The 22646-nt window shown below is 38.2% G+C and overlaps 1 protein-coding gene across 12 annotated transcripts in view; it reads right to left on the reverse strand.

The window, feature by feature from the left end:
- Positions 1 to 385: 385 nt before the first annotated feature.
- picalmb (phosphatidylinositol binding clathrin assembly protein b) overlaps positions 386 to 22646 on the reverse strand; it is a 30448-nt gene continuing 8187 nt past the window's right edge. The window contains exons 2-24 of one of the 12 annotated variants that reach the window (XM_017308144.2): positions 19156 to 19298; positions 19010 to 19085; positions 18807 to 18909; positions 17191 to 17284; positions 16938 to 17049; positions 16746 to 16852; positions 16620 to 16661; positions 15423 to 15434; positions 14747 to 14832; positions 14507 to 14630; positions 14282 to 14412; positions 11674 to 11774; positions 11303 to 11455; positions 8997 to 9080; positions 6778 to 6870; positions 6525 to 6635; positions 6264 to 6380; positions 6116 to 6146; positions 5915 to 6014; positions 4836 to 4895; positions 3963 to 4067; positions 3482 to 3587; positions 386 to 1994 (exon numbers count right to left, since the gene is read on the reverse strand). In XM_017308144.2, the coding sequence (XP_017163633.1) occupies positions 3495 to 3587; positions 3963 to 4067; positions 4836 to 4895; positions 5915 to 6014; positions 6116 to 6146; positions 6264 to 6380; positions 6525 to 6635; positions 6778 to 6870; positions 8997 to 9080; positions 11303 to 11455; positions 11674 to 11774; positions 14282 to 14412; positions 14507 to 14630; positions 14747 to 14832; positions 15423 to 15434; positions 16620 to 16661; positions 16746 to 16852; positions 16938 to 17049; positions 17191 to 17284; positions 18807 to 18909; positions 19010 to 19085; positions 19156 to 19298 (2078 nt within the window). In that variant the 3' untranslated portion in view covers positions 386 to 1994; positions 3482 to 3494. Of the gene's footprint in view, positions 1995 to 3481; positions 3588 to 3962; positions 4068 to 4835; positions 4896 to 5914; positions 6015 to 6111; positions 6147 to 6263; positions 6381 to 6524; positions 6636 to 6777; positions 6871 to 8996; positions 9081 to 11302; positions 11456 to 11673; positions 11775 to 14281; positions 14416 to 14506; positions 14631 to 14746; positions 14833 to 15422; positions 15435 to 16619; positions 16662 to 16745; positions 16853 to 16937; positions 17050 to 17190; positions 17285 to 18806; positions 18910 to 19009; positions 19086 to 19155; positions 19299 to 22646 lie in introns of those variants that run through there. The other 11 variants (XM_008425026.3, XM_017308146.2, XM_017308147.2 and 8 more) reach the window with 11 other exon arrangements.

Below are 22646 nucleotides of genomic sequence, written 5' to 3' on the forward strand. Positions count from 1 at the left end.
ATTGTGTCACCCATTCCAGAAAGTGATACACATTGTGTACAGATTCTTTAAACATCTTATACATGTGCAGTGACAAATCCTAATTCACCAGAAGTAGTTAAAATACTACATGTAATGAAAAAATGCATTATCTGGTAATAAAGTCGTAATACGTTACCTGAAAGTTTTCCACCAAAAAAGTAACAGTCAACTAAAATCAGAATGTATGAGGCAGCATTAATGCTAAATGGCTCCAATAATGATTGAATAGTGAACATAACATTCTAAAAATCGATGTTTCCTCACATATATAGTCTGCGGGTTTCCCAAACAGGGTCAGAAGCCAACGCTCTTTGGGAATCCCTGATCTACCAAACATTAAGAACGAGAGAATCACACACCGACGTTTGTGGAAGCTGCTCTTTATTTGAAAAAGAAAGAAAAGAAAAAAAAAAGACATTGTCTGCTACACGATCTAATTACATAAAGAAAATATCTGCGGAGACAAACGCAGAGAATATCCTGAATCAAACTTAGGTAGAGTCAAATTTGATTGAATTGCTTTCATATTTCATACATCTTTCACCTTGTGCGCTCAAAGAACAGTCGAGTGTTTATGTACAACGTGGCACCGATCAACAGTGCTGCTCTGCTCTACGACCCCGCTCCACTCTCACTCTTTTGTACAGCTAATTTACACCAAACCCTTTTTTTTATTATTATTTTTATCACTGTGACGACAATCTAATCAGCCGGCTTGCCTACCCGCTAACCCGCCCCCCCCACATAGTGACCCCACTCCATCTCTCTCTGAGAAACTGCAGCATGGAAAGATGTGTGCAACATGAAGACAACTCGTTCACATTCAGAGTAAAGGCAGCCTTGATTACAGTCAGTGAGTCAACGGCATGCCAAGCTTAAAGCAAATGGAGCCCACCACCCCAGTGCCGCCCCTCAGATTTTGTGGATGAAGTGGTGTATTTATTTATTTTTTTTCCCCAGATCTGTTGCGAAACAATAAAAAAAAAAAAAAAAAAACCCTAGGCACGCTATATACTGTTAACTGACTCATACTCTAAGTCCCGCCCCCCGCCCAACCCTGCGCTGTAAGTACAATGGAGATCGTGAAATCTTTCATCTAGTAAAAAACAAAAAAAAGTCCTTAACACAAAACTCAAGAATATTTAGTGCTCTATCATTCCGCTTAATAGGTGTAATTTATATAATATCTATTTTTTTCCATCTCTACCTCTTAATGATAGTCTGAAATCCTTTGTTTTAATGCTGAAGCACTCCCACGTGTGTTCGTCTTACTGTAGATTTTACATTAATCCCCCCCCCGCCCCTCTCAAGGCCCCTCCCCACGCCCCGATCTTAAACCAATAATCATAAATAAATACAAACAACACACAAGGAATGTCTACTGTAAACACGGTAAAAAAGACAAGAACTAAACAGGTGTAAACGTTGTTAGCATCACTACTTAGTGACGGTTAAATAACTGCAAGGGGGGGCGGGAGGGGGGAGGTCTGGATGACTGATGATAGGATTGAGAAAGGGAAGAACGGCAATCATTTTTACCTTTCACTCCCCCCACACCATCCCCGTTTCACCCACCGCTGTACATCATCAAAAGCCCTCGACGTCCGACCGATCACGTTTCCGAGCAACCCAAGCTATCCTTAGAGAGGAGAAGGGGGGGCGGGGTTAGAAAGCAGCACCACTCGGCGCGTCGGGCGAGTTGTTACAGAACAAAAAAAAAACAAAAAAAAAAACAGGGGATTTGAGTTTCTGCCAGACATCGCGCGGACGTGGTTACCATGGTTTCCGACAGTCGGTGCGCCATCGGATTCTTGACGTGTCTGTGTTGTCTGTGGGTGGGGGGTTCAGGGGGAAAATGGGGAGGGGGCGGGGGTGATGCTTCTCTGAAGAGTTCGACTGCAACGAGGACAAAGTTTTGCAGCTAAGTGCTTCATCTTCTGAGAGACACTTCCTTCAAATTACATGAACTGCATCTGCAAGAAAAGCAGAGGGTCGTATCAGAATAATAAAAACAGAAATGATCAGTTTAGCTGAAGTTTGCTAAGCTTTTCCCTCATTTTCATGTTTTTTTTTTGTTTTGTTTTTTATACCAAACTGAGGTCAACAAAGATGTGTAGCAAATTGTGAATTTGCAGCCTTAATGAAGCGCATATGTTTTACTAATGAGGTCGTCGAGTTACAGGGTTGATTTGAGCACCTTTGAGTTATAAAGCAAAAACAAAACCACAACCACACGATGTTACCATGACACAAACATGCAACTGCAAATGTGGTTTCTAAATTCATGTTAAAAACAATTTTTCAGTAAAAACGTTAGGAAAATATTGTCAATTCAGAAGCAAATTATTGAATCACAATATTCTTTTTATAAATTAGCCAAGTTTATTTGAGGAACAAGAAAACGACAAAATTGTCTCTGCAGATACACCGACTGCAGTTTTCTATTAAATGGGGAAACTCATTTTCCCCATTCAATTATTGTAATAATAATAATATTTATTATTATTATTATTATTATTATTGCAATAATAATAAAAAGTTTTTAACTTCACCTGTGGCACATTCTGCAGATTTTTTTTTTTTTACAGAATATTATAAATACGATAAAAAATGCGAATGAACAAATAATTCTTTTAAATGCGAAAATACACATTTTATTTCCAAAGATGAATTAACATAGCATTCTTTTACTGCACATTTGAAGCAAAGCGTACATCTGTAGCTAAAATTTAAAAAAATCTAACGGGTGAAAAGCTCAAATTATGCTCTACTTATTTATTACAGTGTAGAGCTGATCTGGTGACCATTTTAGGATAAACTGACTGACTAATAATAAGCAAAATGTGCCTAATAGGAGATTTCTTTTTGTTCCTCTTGTTACAGAATTTGAAGCAGGTGAAGCTAAAGCTGCCACTTGAGTTTTGGGTAAAACATATTTACAGACAAGTTTTTTCTTCATCTTAAATGCAAAACGTTTATATTTTTGTAACTTTTTTTTTTTAACTACTCTTCCTAGAATGTTGTTCTTTCAGCAAATTGCCTTTTTTTTAGTCCACTTAACGATTAATCAATTACTAAATAAAAAAAACTAAATTAGTTGATTGTTTCAATATTCGATTTGTCACGATTAATCGTGTCAGCCCTCAGATTTACTTCGAAGGAGACAAAGCTTAGCAAACGGCCAACAATTAAATTTAGCAACAGCTGCAAGGCAGAAAAAAAACAGGTCTGAGCAACGGAGAATGGAGGAACGAAGAACCAAAATGAGTTGGTCTCTATCTGACAACACAAGCATGACATCCAAGCAAAATAAAAAGAAAAGAAAAAAAATCAACATGTAGTGCGTGATCCACTGGCAAGGACATCAAGGGGCTTAAAAGTTAGCGAAAAAAGCAAACGTGCATCAGCGCCGGACAGACAACGCATGCAGGTGCCTGAGCAAGCAAACAGCATGATGTACCTAAAGAGATGCTCTACAAGAAATCCTTGAGAGAGAGGTGTGCAAACGGGTCCTGTCCAGGGGCTCGGAGAGGACTCTGGCTGGAAGGACTAGAGGCTGCAGAGGGCTAACAGAGGAAGTAGGAGGACCAGAGGACAAGTCAGAGTCAGTACAGAGACTGAAGTAGGGATGAGATTAGTTGGAGAGGCTGTGATGTATGATTGATGGGTTAATAAATAATAATAAAAAAGGAGCCGTTTTGAAACAGGAAGTCAAAACAAGAGATGATGATTTACAGTTTTTGTTTTGTTGCTTTCAGCTCCAGAGAGTGAAGGTTTTCTTTCTTTGTTTTTTTTTTTTTCTTAAAACTGTCATCATCTTCAGCGGTATTCACACCGACAACAAAGCTTTCACAGTGACTAACCGTGGGACACAACGCTAAACAATGGCCACGCCCCCTCTACCCCCGCCGCCACCCTGTCCTGATGACGCATGGACCCACCTGAGCGCTGGACACCGAGCCAAAGGGGTTGGGTGGCCTCATGACAGGCTGGGTGTACATCATGGTGGGCGGATTCATCATCCCCATGGAGCCCATTTGTGGAGGCTGCGGAGGGTTGCACACAGAGTCGGGTCAGGTGTTTCATTTAGTTTGCAAAAAATAGGAACAATTCTGAAAAAATAAATAAATAAATAAAAAGTGTTTTGCGATCCCTACTCTGCCTCCCCTCCTATTGAGGAATGTTTCCTGTTCAGTAGGAATAAAAAATAAAATGCTAAAGAGGCAAAACTGTTGCTTAGGTGCATCACAATAAATTAAACATTATCAAAAAGTTAATTTTCTCTCATACTCTATACATCTGACTGGTTCAGAGAACAACACACTAAAATCCCCTGATTTCAATTTGTTTAATGTTCAAAATACAAGTAAAAACATGAATAAGTCCTTGAGCCACTGTTAACATCTCTGGTATTTAGCAAATAAAAATATTTGCTAAATATTTAGCAAATATTTAGCTAAATATAGTAAATGTAGTAATTTTGAATGACTCAAAACAAGAAAAGCTAAGTCTGATTTAACTTCAGACGGTGAGAAAAAAATGTCTTTTTATGAGGTGTATGAAAATATCAGATTTTACCTGTAAATAAAGCTGTCCAAATTTAGGCTTATGAAATAATAATAATAATAATAATAATAATAATGTGTTCTGTTATAATGTCTTTGATAAAAAGTCTGATCATAAATATCTGTAATTTAAAATCTGTCAAGCTGCTTAACCATCATAAAACAAATTGTTGCACGAAAAGGGAAAATTATTTGTGGAACTTTTCTGTGGTCTTCAGAGTGGAAGCAGCAGCTGAGCGGAGGACTCACCATGCTGTATCCCATCATGCTTGTGGGAGTGGTGGCGGGGAAGGCCATGACTGACGGCGGCTGGTGGGAGAGAAACAGTTTGAGGAAACTTTATAGCAAAACCTCCAGAGAGTTGCAGGACAAACGCTTTACATAATTTATTTATTCTGTTTACATACTTGAGTCTGTATGTAAAAATTTGAACTTCTATGGATCAGAGAAAACCCACAATAAACCTTTATCAGCTAAAGATGTAGTGAAATGGATTAAATCAAAGCATATTTGTTACGGCTGAAGCGATTAATCCTGATGAATCGGTTATTGAAATAATTGTCAAATAATATAGTAATCAATTCATCATTAACTTGGGTATGCAGACTCAAATGAAAGACCATTTGTTGAAAAATAAACATTCACAGTTATTAAGCCAAACTGTACAATATTTAAACAAATGTGGCATTTAAGATGGAAAACACTTTTGTCTGTAAACATGTCTTAAACAAGGCGAGTGGCAAAGTTATAGCCTCACAGTTCACCAAACTACCTTACTGCATTTTAGGCAATAATAAATGTTATTTTATTATATTAAAAGGAATTAAATAATTTTTTTATTTAATTTTTTTATCTGATTGATAATTAAAACAATCATTGGATGCAGCCCTAATCATGGTAGTTTGAGCTGGTTTGCAAAGAATGAGCAAAATTTCAGTTTATTCCTCTGCAAAATTTGGTGGTTCTACAGAGTACTGAGGCACAAGGCCCAAACAAATGCATGCCACACTTTTCAGATTTTTAAAACTTTAGTCAATTTCTTTAAAAAATAAACATAAAAAAAAAGTGTTGCTCTATCACATAAAAATAAAATACTGGAGGTTTGTGTCTGTAACCTCTCAAAAAGGGAAATACTGTGACGGGGTGTGAAAACTTTTGCTTTGCTGGTCGTCTCTGAAACAGCTTGTATGTAAAAATCTCAGCTTTTAAAATTGTAGAGGATTTTTTTTTTTGAGCTCTCAATAAGACTTGAAATTTTTAAAAAATTCAGGTTTGAAGGAAAAACTATAGCCGATATAAACATAATTAAACGTGCACATCTGTGTCACCATGGAGACAGGGTTCCAGGTCGTGCTGGGCGCCGCCTTGGGTTGCCAGTTGGTGCCGCCGGTCATCCTCTTCTCCCCCGGCTGGCTCCAGTGGATGTCACTGCGGATCAACAGAGCTGGCGTCAGCAGCAGCTGGCGGCACAGAACTGAAAATGTGCACGACGCCCCCATCCACCAATCAGCCAATCAACCGTCACTTACTTCTTCATCGTTCCGTTTCCGATGCCCAGATCTGGAAAGCAACATTCGTCAAGCAGTGGTTAGTGGAACAATTTCGGTCATTTTTTGTGTGCGTCTTAATGAAGATGCATGTTCATTAGCGCAGATGAATATAAAGTGCTGCACTCACTGCCGACAAGGTTGGCCAGGGAAGAGTCAAGGTCGTCTGACACCAGCTTCTCGGGCTGCTGATTGGACAGCTGGTTGGAGCCGGCGAGAGTCGGCTTCAGGATGCCTCCGGTAAGATCTGACAGGGAAAATAAACGTATAGTATTGCTTCATTTGTTTTGTTTTTTCAAAATTCATGTTTTTTTTTTTGTTTTTTATTTAAACATAACACACTACTGTGCTACATTAAGCAAGATTCAGTTCCATGAAATTAAATCATCACCATCAGAGTTGAGGCTCCCGCTGCCGGCAGCTTTGTTTCCAAAAACCGACTCAAAGTCCACCTGTAGGGCCCCTGCTGGCGGTTGTGGAGGGGCTTGAGGCGTTGAGTATCCTTCGGAAAAGAGACGAGAACGCTCACTGACAAAGTTACAGCATTTCCGAACTAGATTCCCAAACTGCACAGTAGCAGGATTCCTTAAGCAGAGCAGAAAATGAGATGTGATCTGCTGGAGAGCGAGCCTAGCATACTCTACCTCTGAATAGACCTGCTACAGTAGAGGGCTCAGTGGGGAAGGGAGCCTGGTGTGGGAGGTGTTGAGCAACGGACACCGGACCACAGAAGGAGTCTGAAAGGCCGCGTGAAGCAGCCGGATAAACGGCAAAGAAAACGGGAAGAAAAAGAAAAGAGGAAGAAAAGCATTCCAAGGACAGGTCAGAAACAGGTAAGGACTGACAGCAGCAATACAGAAAGCAAGAAAAAAGTGCTTGTATTTAGATACATTTACACATATCTATTTTATTCATAAAGGTTTTTCATGTAATCTCAGTAGATCTGTTAAAGTAAAACATTACAGCATAAAAATGTAGCAACCCACAAGGGATTAAAGGTAAAGTTGGAGCATTTTGGGAATCAATCTTGTGAAACGTTGGATAAGAATTTAATATATTACAGATCAACCCAGACCAGCTCATCAGGCCCGCTACGTTTTCAAAAAAAATTTTAAAATCATACTAAAACGCTACTCTAATAGGGGCTGAAATTAGTAAATTGTGATTAATCGATTGTTGAAATAGCCATTAAATAATGTAACAAACGATTAATCGTTAACCAGAGTATAGCGATTAGGGGAAAAAAGGTCATTTGCTGAAAGAAGAACACAGTCAGAGCAATAACTAAGTCAAAGCTATGCAATACATACGTTTTGCATTTAAGACAAAGAAAAAAACAAAACTTCATCTTGTCTAAATTCCATTAAAAAAAAAAGTCCTATTAAGCACCTTTTGCTTTCTAATTATTAATCGATTAAATGAGAAATTAAACAAATCAGCCCTGCACTGTTTTGACGTTAATTCCATCAGAAAAGGCTGAGCTTTCCACATGTTAGAAGCATGTTTTTGTTGCAGATGCATCTTTTGCCACAAATGAAATGTTACAACTTTAGGCAATAAAATGTTTAATTTCTTATTTAAAAAAGGAATTGCATCATCAGTTTATTTGTATCATTTTCTGATGTTTAAAAAAAAGGTTTAAGTGGTTAAATGAAAACTGCAAAATGTGTCATTTTTAATTAATCGATTAGAATAAAATTGACAGAGTAATCGATTACTAAAATAACTGATCGTTGCAGCCCTAATCTTAACACTTCACACTGAATACGTTAAACTTGTCTTTTTAAACCCAGTCATTTGTCCAAATTAAATGTTTTTGTTTTTTTTTAAATCAAGATTTCGCACAGCTCTTAATATTGTAAACCAGTTTACGTGCGTTCAGACAAATTTACGGCTTTATTATAGAAACTGTTATAAGACAGTTTGTAAAATGTACACATATGTTTATTTTGGACGTACCGTATTTTCCGCACTATAAGTCCCACCTAAAAACCTTCAATTTCCTCAAAAGCCGACAGTGCGCCTTATAACCCGGTGCGCCTTATGGACCAATATTGAGCCACAACAGGTCTAGCAACTGCGGTAAGCAGCCGCCGACTTCATTTTCGCCCATAGAAGAAGAAGCGTGCGGTGCATGCTGGGATAGTTGTCAGAACGCTGGTTTGTAATCTATTAATAAAGTTTGACTAACCTATTCACCTACCGACCGTCTAGAATCAGGTCGTCTGCAGGTCATTTAGCACCACGTTCTCCACGAACATGCTGTGCGCGAACGGAGAAGGGTGACCATTGTCCCGCCACACCCCGGCCCAGTCGCACAAGGCTCTCTTCGCCGACCGGAGTCGGACTGTTTTGTTGACATTCCCCTTAGTGCAGCTCCATCTAGTGGATGCATAAAGTAACTCCAGCCTCTACTGTAGCGTCTATTCTATGCGCCTTATAATGCGGTGCGTCTTATATATGAAAAAAGTTTTAAAATAGGCCATTCATTGAAGGTGCGCCCTATAGTGCGGAAAAAAAGGTAATTAATGTTTAGCTAAAACATCTTTATATTAAAAAGGTTCCATCAAAAGATGATCATGTGACATCTGGCTCGATGCAATTACAATTTTTTCTCCAACTCAAAAGATATTGGCAAATAAAAAGCTGATGATCTGGTCTGGCGATGTTACTACTTTTACACGTTTAGTAGTAACAAAAGTACACACTAAAAACATTTTTTTTTTAAATCCCAAAATGTAAAACTCTTCCTTTAATTCTAATAAATCTGCTAGAGGTATTAAAATAATGGCTCTGGGTATTTGTGGACAGGAGTCTATGTTTGCCAGCAAACATAGGTCAAGGCTTTGAGCCGTCGTAGTACCTGAGATGGAGTGCTCTATCCGCACTGTGCGTTTGTAATTGGTTGAAACTGATGAGTTTGTGTCAGTAAAGGGATTGTAACGATCTGGAGAATCAAAAATAGTGTAAGAACAGGTTTCAACTTAAAAGCTCAACAGTATCTGAGCACTACAAAGCAACACCAAACTGTAGCTGAAAGCTAACTGCACAGAAGACATGATGGCAGATTTTACAGTCAGCTGCACTTTGATACAACCGTTCCAAAAGTCAAGGGTCAATCGCTCTGCTGTGTGGAAAACATTTAAAAGATGGCGTGATTCATATTTGAAAATGCTGTTAAGCTGTTAGACTAAAGTCTAATTTAATACAAACATTAAGTTAGTATTTTGCACATAATGACAATCACTCAATTTTGGCTTCAAATTCTGCTGAAAACAAATAATTTTGTGATCATTTTGTAAAGTTTCTTGACAGATACCTGTGGTTGTTCCTTTCAAACCCTGAACCCACTTGCTTTGCAAGGCTTTGTTTAGAAAAACCAATGCAAGTAAAGATGGCAGAAAGAGAAACCAGGGAGCAAAATGTCTGAATGACGGGGAACGACTGATGCACGTTGCAATTTTGTACATGGAAAATTCTGAACAAACAAAAATTTCAGTTCATTCCTGTAGGTGCTGGATTGTAGTTCTGACAATCTCATGGTGATATATATTTTTTTGCATTTGGAAAAGTGATCAGAATAGAGCAGAGATCTGCTTTGATTTAGTCAACAAATAAAGATTATTAAACTACAATTAAACTACCAGGAAATGGTAAATGTTGCTTAGAAAGAACAAGGAGCTAATATTGGATTGAAAATAAAAGTAAAACTCTCTCAAATCAGTCAAATTTAAGACTTTTAAATACATTTGTAATGCCAAAGGTACCTCTGCCCTTAACCAGAAGTTTAAGGGTCAAGGACAGTTGGGGGATCCTGCTGTATTTCCATCAAGTGAAGCAGAAAAATTTAAACGTCTGTGGTTTTTGGGAGCAACTTTGTGGTTTTCAAACTAAATACCATTTTCTAAAGTCTTAACTCCCAAAGTGCCAAATTTAGACATATATTTTATTTCCACAGATTGCACCAGGACTCATATGGGTAACAGAAGTGGGGCAGTGGCGAGAACCAACGCCGTCCTGCTAACCAGCAATAAATTAGTCTTTACCCATGATGAGTGATAAAAAAATAAAAAAATAAAAAAACTGACAAGGTAGTCAGCAAATCTACATTAGCAGCTAGTTATCAATACCTGCAACCACTTTGAATCACAGAACGCAGTGAAGTTGTCTATGATTGCCTGACAGAAAAGTCTGGCGAGAAAAAAATAAAATAAAAATAAAAAACTACATGGAATTCACATGACTCATACGAAGACAAAATCTAAGACGATTAGTATTTATTTGTTTGTTTGTTTGTTTTTTGGTTGAAAATTTGAGACATCTAAGGCCTTAATTTTAAATGTACAAATTTAAAATTTCTTGCGGATGTGCTCACACCGTGTGATTTAAAAGACACCTTTGTGTACGAGTTGTACTTGAATGCACCATAAAATAGCACCTGCTTGTGTAAACCCTCAAAATGCAAAACGTTCTGCCATGACGCCACCGGAGCGTAGCTGCACGTCTGCTATAAAGACTCTGATGACATTTGGGGCTGGAGTTGGACGTTAGCCTGTTTGTCTCTGTAGCATTGACGCTTACGTTCAGCTGGATGTCGCTTCGGGTTAGTAATTAAGTTTAGTGTGGAGTAAAACGCTGATGTAAAGCACTGGTGTGATCCAACTTTTTCCCCCCTCTATGCTTAGGTTGCTAAATGAGAAACTGTAAAGTAGAGAACAGAGAGTTCGGCACATTAACCCTCAGCGTGAATGCATGTTTAAAACAACATATTGTGTGTGTGCTGAATTGAAAAGAGTTACACAGAAGGTTTTAGTATACATTCATGTAGCATTGCACCTCTAACATTGATTATTTGTAAGAACTCAAAAGATTTACCTTTGAAACTTTTTTTTTTACTTCATCACCATTAAACGTTAGCTAAATACTGACAGGCTAAATAGAAAAAAGCTCTAGGTTTTCTTTTTTAAATCACAAAACTTGCTAAACAAAAACAAAACCATGGCCAATCTGAGTTTGGTAAGATAAAGAGAGAAAAAGATCCGCACAGACAAAATATTCAGATTACAGAAGCACATCAAACATGCAGGATAATCATGCGCTTAAGTATTTTACAGATATATGAACGAGAGAGGCGAGAGACTTTGGAAGAGAAACAAAATGAGTTGTTACCACCAAACATTTCATGACCGGATGTCCTAGAGGAAAAGCTAACACCGTCTGAAGACACGACAGGTAAGTGAGTGGCATCGACAACGAGTTTTGACAGGAAAGGGTTAAGGTTTGGCATGGAATCATCTCCAGCTTCAGTAGAGGTGAAAGGATCTATGCAGGCAGAGGGAGAAAAAAAAAAGAAGAGAGACACAGGAAAGAAGAAGAAAAAAAATGACAGAGAAACAAGAGTGGAGAGGAGAGGAAGAGGTGGAGATCAGAGTCAGACAACAGCAACAAGAGAAGGATAGCATGCAGAGCCAAAGTCTAGAGCCACGGTGTTGGTTGGAGGATGACAAAAAGAAAGGGGGAAAAACAAAAGAAAGGTTTACCTGCCCACGCCGTGGCCACTGGGAGGCCTGTGGAGGCCGACTGCATGGAGGGCTGGAAGCTCGGCTGCAGGTCAAAAAGGTCACTCTCCATCTTGACCGCACTGCGTCCAGAAAATAAAAACAAACATTACGTCAGAAGGTTTTATTAATCCACTACTGAACCATAACTGTCTGGGGATAAGTAAGAAAACAAGCTCCTTTAACCAGCTCTATGTTCAATGATGCGCATCGTCACAGAATGGAAACCAGTCTCAGTAAAACCCGATTGGTAGGATTTCAACCGTACAGACGTACTAGATTTCTTTATATTTTTGCAGTTTAGAGAATATTCAGACTGCAGGAAAATGCATTTGCCATCAACAGCTTTAATAGCAGTCAGATCTGTAGGTTCCAAAAATATTTAAGCAAAATGCTTACATTCCAGTTTTTGTTGAGTGTTTATCAATCCCAGTTTACACAGCATTTAAATGAGGCTAGTCTCATTTAATTTTTTTTTTTAACTTTTTGATCTCTGAAATTGCTTGTCTTCAGATGGTAATTCAAAAATAGTGATGGGTTAAAACAAAGAGTGAGATAAATCAAAATTAATGTTTGACATTCAAATTTAAGTCAACGTAAACATTTTCATCTATTAAGTAACATTAGATTTCAGTTTCTGGGAAGACTGGCGATAAGGAGAAACACTAGGGAAAGAAAAAAAAAAATTACATTTTACAATAGTTAAATTTTTTCCATAAAAGTATTGAGTAGAGATGTGCCGATCAGGTGTTTTCCTGCCAATATCGATCACGTAATTATTATTTTTTTTAATCAAAAGCACTACCGGTTACATTATGTGGAAAAAGGAACCATAAATTCACCTTAGACAAAAATTTGTTTTTAATAACTTTTTCCAAATTTTGCAAATTGTACTGCTATTGATAATACTATCTTTAACAGACAGAGTAATTATGCAGAGCGAGGAGATTGATTATTTTTTCTGAGATTATCTGTCTCATGTTAGGACAGCGAAAGTTTTAATACGTATGTAAAATGTATTTTTTTAAGTTAGATGCTGCAGCTTTAAGCAGAGGTTCGGTGTGAGAGTCACAACCAGGTGGAGAAGCGGCGGCGCTCCGTCTGTGAAATATTACTACCTGTAGCGGCTAGCAGCGGTTCAACAGCGAGATCAGAACCAGCGTCTTACATCGCAACTCGAAGATTTAAATAATTTTGCTGGTTGTTTGTTTAGCTTTCTGACCGTCATGCTAATCCGGGTGAGAGTTTGTAGCTGCTTTACCTGCTATCTGATCCTCCATATGTCTTTTTTACTGCAGTGAGCCTCGATGTAGCCAAACTCTGTCAAGTATGGCATTGTTTTTATGCCATATTTGATTCGTTGTGTTGATGCATTTTGACCTGCTTCACCCCACGTGCTTCAATTTTCCGCCGCAACACGCAAACTTCCCCAGTCACTCAGTGCGTTATAGTTCCACATCGCTTAGGATTTGTTGCTGCTCGTTTGCGCAAAGTGAAGGAAAGAGGAGACCAGCTGCACAGGCAGGCTGCGAAATGAGATGCAGGTGATCGGTTTTGTGATCGGCAACAAGAGACCGTGATCGGCGATCACTGATCATACACTTTCACGGAAATCAGCCGATTATGATTGGTGGACGATCGATCGGCACACCTCTAGTATTGAGACAAGGAAAATGGTCAAATTTCAAACTATTTGTGACTTTCCAGACTGTGTGGGAACCGTCTTGGCCTCATGCCCTTTAGCTAGTGATCTAGGGATTGGCAGCTAAAAGAAACAGGACTGAGTGTCAACTCATATTTACGCTCCAAGAAATAAAAGGACATCATAGATTTTTGGAAGTTTTAAAGAAGAGCAGAGCAAAGAAAAGATATATATGCTTTATCCAGAACCAATTTAAATGGCTCTCTACCGAGTTAAAAACAATTATTTAAGACGGGATTTCTTTCCTATCACTGCATACTTGAATTTAGGGCAGATTTTCAGTGAGATATTCTTACCATATCTAAAAAGGTAAATATATTTATAGACTTTAAGATATGCAGACATTTATCCATGTCTGCATGTGAAATTTTCAATTCTCTAAGCTTGTCACAACAAGAAATAAATCAATTAATTGCATCATAATTTTTTTATTAAAATTTTTTTAATTGCATAAGGTCAACTGACTTCATAATCCATTTCATTTATGGTTTATGAAACATTTAATTTCTTTTTATTTATGGTTTTTGGCCATTTTCTTTTTTTTTTTATTTTAGATTTAAAATATCTTCCAGTTCCAGTGTAAAGTGTTCTTTACAAAATCAGGGTTTATTAATCTTTGAGTGGGCAAACTGGCATTGTTATGTCATTATCAATAAATTACTTGAAAATGATCTCAAAATGACAATATTTCAGATAATGAAATATTCAGATAATTTATCGCGCAGCAAAATGCATTGTTGCAAAATGCATTGTTGCAAAATGCATTGTTACAATAGATGTGTCTACGAGTCACAACTATTAAACTTGACGCAAGAAAGCAAAAAAAAAAAAAAAAAGTCCAATCTAAATAAGCCAATTAAGTAACTAGTGGCTATGTGAAAGCAGTACCCGTTTGAGCAGCTTGGTGTGGAGAAGAGGTCGATAGTTGGTGCTGTGCTGATGGTGCCCCCGGTGGTGGAGATCGGCGATGTATCGGTTGTGGAAAAAGATGGCCTCTTCGAGAGCTCTTTGAGCCTTTGCTCCTGGGACAAAAATTTAAAAAAAAGTAACGCAACTTAAGAAAGCAGTCAAATGAGCCGCGTTCATGGAGTGGACCTCGACCTGTACACAAACCTTGAGAGCTTTGAGTCGGGCCTGTTCCTCCTCTAGAGCTGCCTGCTTCTCCCGCTCATCCACCTTAGTGAAAGACATCCCTGTGCTAGCCAATGATGACACTGCGTTTGATAGAGTGCTGGCCCTGAAGCAAGAAAGAAAAAAAAGCAACAAAACACCAGACACACAGAGCCAATGAGCAAGCATTATCGATCAAACGCAGAAAAAAAAAGCAGCAACAACATCGGTGAGTTAAAGTACCTGCTGGCTGCAGTGGAGTCTTTGACTTTCTTCCCTTCTAAAGAGGCCAAATGCTGCTCCAGAGCTTCCAGGAGGCTGCTGGGAGCCTGGCGTGACGAGGGGAAAATGAAAAATAAAAAAAACACAGTCAGCAACCGCTTGGACACAGAAAATGTTACGTGAACGGACATCAACACCATTACGGCAGTGGTGGGCAACGACGATGGAGCAGGAAGCACGAAACCTCATGAAATACCATCGGAAACAAATGAATCGTCAGCCAATTTCAGAGAATTACACCTGCTCCGGGGTGGAAGCCACCAACCACTGATCGATGACTGCATCCCAGTCAAAAAGCTACTCTGGGATGAGAGAGTAACATCTGTGTGGGATGACGGACTGCACCACAGCTCCTTCAACAACCCGGTTGTTGAATCGGCCATGTCTAAAGCACAACAGGGCAGCCATTTTTTTTTTTCAATAGTTTTTTTTTTTTTTTTTTTTAAACAGGAGAACGAGCTACGCTGCCTCAACGACACGACCCGAGTAAAGCAGAATTTACCACAGCGAGGGTTTTTTCCTTCAACTGCGTTTCACCACGATGTGGGAGACACGAGTCAGAGCAGAGGCATGCAAAAAGACAACACCGAGGCAAGTCACGAACAGAGAAGAAGAAGAGTGAAAGAACAGTACTTACACAAACCGTGAACTAAAGTGGAAAGATAAAGGAGGGAGGAGAATACAGAATATAAAGGTGGTGACAGTCAGAGGGGGAAAAAGCATTTCAACTCAACTTCTTTTGGGGTGATATATTGATGCAGCAGCATACGGTTTTAGTTTTTTTTTTTTAACTTTAATTTGGAGATAAAGCTGTCAATATGCAGTCGATCTCGTTCTATAGGGTGGACTTAAAAAAAAAAAAACACCTTTATTTACTGAAGCAGACGCGGGTTGGAAGAGCAGAGGGAGGATCGGAAGCAAAAGGAGGGAAAGCGTCCCCTTCGGGAAAAACATGCGGCCAAAAAATAAATAAATAAATACAAATCATGCAAAATCATTAGAGATGCACCAAGAAACTGACTAGTGAACGGAAGAGAATAATTTCTATTTTAATTACAAAACATGGACTTTACTATATTCTAACCAGAACCAGATCCAATTGGGACTGGTTCTGAGAAGACTTGTGGGATTGTTTGTCTGATTTTGTCATTTTAAATCATAAAGTTGCTGAGATTTTTGTTTTATTATGCCACTACATACCGATTGCTATTACACCAATCATATCAATTGCTTTGCTAGACAAAAGTTACTAACAGGAAGATACTAACAAGATCTCAGTTGTCAATATGGCATGTCACATTTTAGTGGATTTGAGCCTCAGAGGCAACCGTAGTTACTCATGTGACCTTATGGAAAGTTTACCCAGCCCTGCTCTATGCAAAACATATGGAAATCACTGTTTTTGTCATGGCATTCATGCTAATCGCTAATGAAAGATTCTAAAGTCAGCCAAGAATGCCGACTCTAACCATTTGGCATTTGATTAATAATGTTCATAAGAGCCTGTTTTACATTTTATTCCACAATTATGAAAACTAGAAGAAAGAAATACTTTGATCTTTTTTTCTCCTTTTTTTTAATAGCTTTTTTACTTTTTAGCTCTTACAGCACATCCACGTTTTACAAAAACGCCAACTCACAATTCTGATCGGTGCATCTCTAAAGTCACGTGTCTTGTTTAATTAACATCTCAGTATAATCTACATCTGTGCTCTAGCCAGACGAAAAAAAACCTAAAATCACAGGGATGATCTTAGCTGGAAATAAAAAAAGCAAAGCAAGGCATGGCTTTTTCAAAAAATAAATAAATAAAATAAAAAATGATGTTGCTCACCTGTGAGAGGTCTGGGATATCGCCTCGATCAATTCCCACCTGCTGTTTAAAAATAGATAAAAATAAATAAACCAGTTGAACTAATTTAAGGCAACCGCTTTCGGAGTGAAAATGAAGCGGAATTACCTCGGCTACTTTGAGGAACTCCGATATCCGGGTCATGCGAGTGAGAAACTTTTTGTAAATGTCCAAGCCTTCTTTACACTGAGTCTTCTTCATGTCAAAGTATTTCTCTGTTTGGGTAGGAGACGATGCGTTTTGAAACACCAGTGCAAACATTCGGACAGCGGGGGCTGGAGGGAAAGCTTAAGGTCTCACCGAGCAAGTTGATGATGCCTTCGTTGTAAGCAGCAAAGAGCCTGATGGAGTCTTTGAAGAGGAGCATGAAGGCTGCATTGATGACTCCATTAGTCAGCTCGTTGGCATTGACCTAAGAAAAGGCAGTCAGACTATTTCTATTAAAAGACAGTGCGCTGCCATTTGCTGAGGCACAAACTGTGCCAAATGCGAGTTTAGAAAACACAACGTAACCTGTAAACTTCAGTCTGACGAGGCTTTAGCAGAAACTCACGTTAAAGTCGAGGAGGGCGTCCATCTGGTTCTGAATAATGGGTATGGTCTTGAGCAGCTTCTCTGTGTTCATGGTCCTCATTATGCCATCGACTCTGTTTGGATGTGCGGAGTCACAGTTACTTAATGAGGCAACAAATGGTCTAGAATGTCAGACAAATTTAAAGAAAACAATGAAAATAATGTTTCTTTTAAGTCAAACTAAAATATTTGAACATGCCATTTCTCCAATGAAAACACCAAAACCTCAAAAGGCTTTTTAGTTATTATAATTAGGAAATGGGCAAAGAAAATCTAGTGACATGGGCTTGTGACATTTTATTTAGAAATTTATAGTTCCATCCATCCATCCATTTTCTTTACAACCTTGTCCCTTAGTGGGATCGGGAGGAAATTTATAGTTTATTAAAGTAAAAACATAATTTTTCCTGCAACCTACTGTCGTTCTGTTTTGATATTTGATGAGAAAGTGATTTTGGCAACAATAAATAAATAAATCACCACGTCTGTCTTTAGGAAAAAATATTTTAGGCAAAAAATAAAAAAAAGAAATCAAATTTAGGAAAGTAACAATATTAATTTAATACAGATGATTCTACTTTTTTGTGAATTTCACAGCCAGGACAAGTTTCTAAATCTATATACAATCATATATCACTTAAAAAACTTGTGAATTTTCAAAAGGGGACCATCATCTTTGAAGTGAATGGATCCTGAATGGATCTGAAGTTACTCTTGAAATGATTAATCAGTGATTGTTTTTTCAGACATCAACTGTGGGAATGCAGTTGATGTCTGAAATAAGATAGAAATAAAGACGTTCAAATCACATTTGAATCGTTTTTGTAAATTGTTAAAGCTGTATGAAAATTATTGGACTGAATTGGCATATATGGCATATCGATCACAATTTAAACAAAATCGTATCGTGACAGACTGAGAGAAACATTGTATCATCCAAACAAATCGATACATCGTATTGTGATAAAGGTGTTGATTAACACCCCTTGTATATATATTTGTATTCATAAGACTGAATAAAGTGGGACCAGGGAAATACATGGAATTTCTTTAATAACTTTATCATTGTTGTTAAAATCAGATCTACAAATATGCAACAGTAAACAGGAAATTTAACATATTTTAAACATTTAACAAATGCTGGTAGTTTGGCTTACTGATCTTCCTTAATTTTCTGTTTCATTTTCTCATCACAGCCTCTCTGAGTAGAGGCAAGCAAAGTACAAAATTTGCATGTGCGTGCGGTGTAGGCCTTTCCTGGTTCACTTTTCGTAAGCAAGCACTGATAACAAGCTAAGGTACTTCCCCTTGATAATAAAATAAGATTAGAATTAACCAATATGTAACTGACACTTAAAATGTATTAAAAATAAGACTTGTATTCTGATATTCAAGTTACTAAATTGTCACAGTCGACAAATTACTTGGAGGTGGATTGTTGGTGAAACAAAAATAAAAAGACTGAATTTTAAGAAATAGAAGCAAAAGTTGGTTTAGTAATTGGCCAGTTTATCTCTACAAGATATGAAGAACAAGATTGCATTAGGACAATACCGCAGTAAACAGAGGAGAGACTCCCAGTTTGTTCAGCCTTACCCTCGTTTAACTTTTGTGAAGTCGAAGGCGACCTGTCTGTAGGAGACGGCTTTCTCGTTCAGGTACCGACTATACCTTCTGATGAACGTAGACATGTCGTAGCCTTCAACGTCACGCCGCGGAAAAACAACAAAAAATAAATTAGCTTTTATTCTTCTTGTCTAAAGAAAAGTATATTCAACACCTTTCACTCGAAGCATTACCTTGTAGGCCGCTTTTGTCCAAAAAATTGCTGAGGTTGAAAAGTGTATTCCTTGAAGCCAAGTACTGGATAAAACGCTGCGAGAGGAGAAGAGCGGTTAAACTCTGGGGATTAGTGTGACGGTGATGATGCAAGCGAATGCTTTACCTCGTTGCCGTACACCATGAGGTGGTGTGTGGTGATGAGCGACTTGAACACCACCACCCAGCTGGTGTTGGTGGTCCTCTCGAATAAAGAGTCGGCCAGTTGGGGAATGTTCACGTTCATCTCGTTGGTGCAGTGGATCAAATCTGGAAACAAAACAAATATATATGAAAAACCCTGTAGTGGAATCCATTTAATATAAAATAAGTTGCACCTCTCCTTCAGTGTTTGTTATATAGCAATTTAAAATTGCAATTATTACTAAACACATGCAAACACCTGGAAACCCTGAAGGCTTCATCCTCAAAGCCTCAAATATTTCTGTTTCTACAGAAACACAAATACAATTTTTAAACAAATTTTGCAGATTTGATTAAAAATGTGCTTTTTTTCCCCCACTGTGTTCAATGGGACCCTCCCCCCTTCCGCCCAAAAAAAAAACCTGATTGATCACATTATGGATTCCATTTTTTAAGTCACAAAAACTGTCGTATAAAGAAATCTTCAACCACACAAAATAAATGTAAGCCTATTTGACAGGATTATTACCAGAGGATAATAATAATAATAATAGTAAAATCTGCTGCCTCAAATGACACGTTTTCTATGCCTACAAGCCTTTGAAATTTATTATGATCACAATTTCAGATATTTGCCAATTATAAAAGCAGTCATGCATTACATCACATGTGTCAAACTCAAGGCCCGCGGGCTACATATGGCCCGCCATGTCATTTTATGTGGCCCCCGCCCCAGCGTTTTATAGGCCCATGATTGACTTAGTTTTTGAGCATGAATTGACTACAAACTACATCTCCCATAATGCATTCCAATTGTTACCAACCATCATTACGGCTTCTCGCCACTAGAGAGCAGCAGAGTTACCTTAAGCTGCTTATTGATTTTCCCAGCGAATAAAACTGAGACATCGACAAGTTAACATCAAAACGTCCAAGAAAAAAAAAATCTATTTACAAGCAAGTGAATGAAGATGTGTTTGAGTTGGTGTCAGGGCGGCAGGTCGCGCTAGACTTTTTTTGTTATCCGTCATCTTGACCGACAACATAAAAAAAAATCGTTCATGTACTATTTTTATCCGTGAAATTACAATCATATTATAGGCTATTTATTCGCATTTTATGCGGTTCAGTTAATATTCACCGTGAATCCAGATCCCAACACAAATTAAGCAGATAAATGTATCTACATTTTTTTTGCACGGTTTCGCTTCTCCGAAACGGACAGATGTTACGTCTGCAACGCTCCTCCAGAACGCCGCTCTCCTGGGTAACGTGCACCAAGAAGGCTCCATTCGTTAAATCTTCTGGATGAGTTACTTCCCGCGGTTTTTAATTCTTCGCAGCGGCGGAGCCGCTTCCGCAGTGGTTGAGCAGCGCACTGCGCATGTTACAGTCTAATTAACTTCTGCATCGTCATTTATTTCCTCAAGATAAACTGCCGGCTCCTCAAATGGATTAACACAACGTTGCATTTTCTTTAGTTTTCTCTGGTCTGTAATGCAGACTTGAATTTAACGCGCCATTTCAACCAAAGGTTTTGAATTTGCTTCCTAACCAGATGCTCCAAAGCGTTAACAATATAAGGTGTTGTTTAATTTATTTTTAACATTGTATTTTCATACATTTATGCTAGGGCTGAAAAGTCTAGTTTTCCAGAGCTACCATCTGCAACTTTAGATGCGTTCCTTCTCTAACACACCTGGATCATTTACTCATTATAAGCCTTTACAGAATTGAGTTGCTGCTAATGAGGGAAGTCAACCTTTTTGTCTGTAATGTGTTTTAGCAGGGATGCATCTAAAAGTTGCAGTCTGGAGGGCTGAACCTGGAAACTCCTGATTTGTACCGTCAATGTGGCCCGTTGAGGGAGGCCAATATGCTGAAGTGGCCCTCGGTGAAATTGAGTTTGACACCCCTGCATTACGTGATGTGATAGTTTAATGCAGCAGAAAACATTTTATGAGGGCTTGAAATGTTCAGGTAAAATTCTTAAAGAAACTCCATCTAAGTTGTTTTCTTGTCATAATTTGAGGATATACCCAGATGAAACATTCATTAAAAATAATTATGGAAGCAATATTTTTGTTTTATATTGTGCAATCTGTGACTTGTTGATATGTATTCAGAGACGACTCAACTGATTGTTTTACTTGTCAATGACCAAAACTAATACTCCTTAGCTAAACTTTTTTTTTTAACCAGTATGATCAGGTTTGTTAAATCCATCAGTTTAATTAGGAAGCTGGTTCAACCTTGATTATGTTAAAGCAACAATATTTTTAATAAAAATAAAAAATAATTTTAAATCAATAAAATAATGTGGAAAACTGATTAATGGTCCAAGTTAACGTATAATTCACATGAACATATTTATTTGTTACTCATTTAAACTCATTTATGATCAGTACAGAATAATTATTCGTCAACTTGTTTACAGGCCAGCACTTCCTGTTTTCCATTAAATATAATAAAACATGTTGGAATTTAACATTTCCTTAGATATTTGGCCCACAACATATTAAATGTCAGTCTGCAAAGTCTTATTTAATGGTTAGAAGTTTCTATTTGTATTGAGGATAATGTGACCTTTACATGATGGTATCAGCTACTCGATTCTCCTTTTAAGTGGGTAGCGTTTACTTTTGACTTGTTGAAAATGTTGAGTGCAGATAGCGGCTCCGCCCTTCCTATAAAACAAGAAAAGGGTGGCTCCCAGGGCTGAGGCCAGGAATTTTATCTAATCAAGCCTCCAATGACCGTTTTACACCCATTTCAGGACGTTTCTATTTAAACGCAACAAAAACGCTGCATACTTCTGACTGGGATGGAGACAAAGTTGGTGTCAAAATATTAAGTCTTCTTCAAGGCCGTTAAATAAAAGCGCAAAACTGATTTGGGAGTTCAAGTCATCTTTTGTATCTCTACGGTTTGATGTCATTCAGCTGTTTATTGGAACATGAGCAAGAAAAAAAAATCCCTGATCAGAGAAACAGAAATGACTTTCAGTACTGTTAATATGCTTACAATGATGGAAAATTGACCTGAAAACTGAGATTTAACAACAAGAATTATATGTTGTAATTTGTTTGATTGGCTCTAGTAAAATATTTGAAAAAAATGGAGGAAAACTGTTAAATGAGCACATTTTCTGCAGTAAAATAAAATGGAAAATCATGTGTGAAAGCAGTCACGCAGCCCTGCATCTGAAGCCGTTAATGCCCAGTCTGATTGTTAATGGTGAAGACGCACCGCTTGGCCGGGGCACCAGTGAGTGCACTGCATTAGGACGTTAACCGCTCATGTTCTGCCCCACTTCCTTTGCTCGTACTTTGCTTTAATGATCATAGTTTGAACAGCCGGGCCCCAGCTGCGCAGATGACCCTGCCATTCACGGCAGCGATCAGACCGACCGAGTATATGGGCCTCCCTTTCTGTCCTATATTTGACTTTTTCGAAGGAGGAGGGGGAGGGGGT

This window comes from Poecilia reticulata, chromosome 13 (genome assembly GCF_904066995.2).
Source record: "Poecilia reticulata chromosome 13, P_reticulata-male-v2, whole genome shotgun sequence".
In the NCBI taxonomy this organism is placed as follows: Eukaryota; Metazoa; Chordata; class Actinopteri; order Cyprinodontiformes; family Poeciliidae; genus Poecilia; species Poecilia reticulata.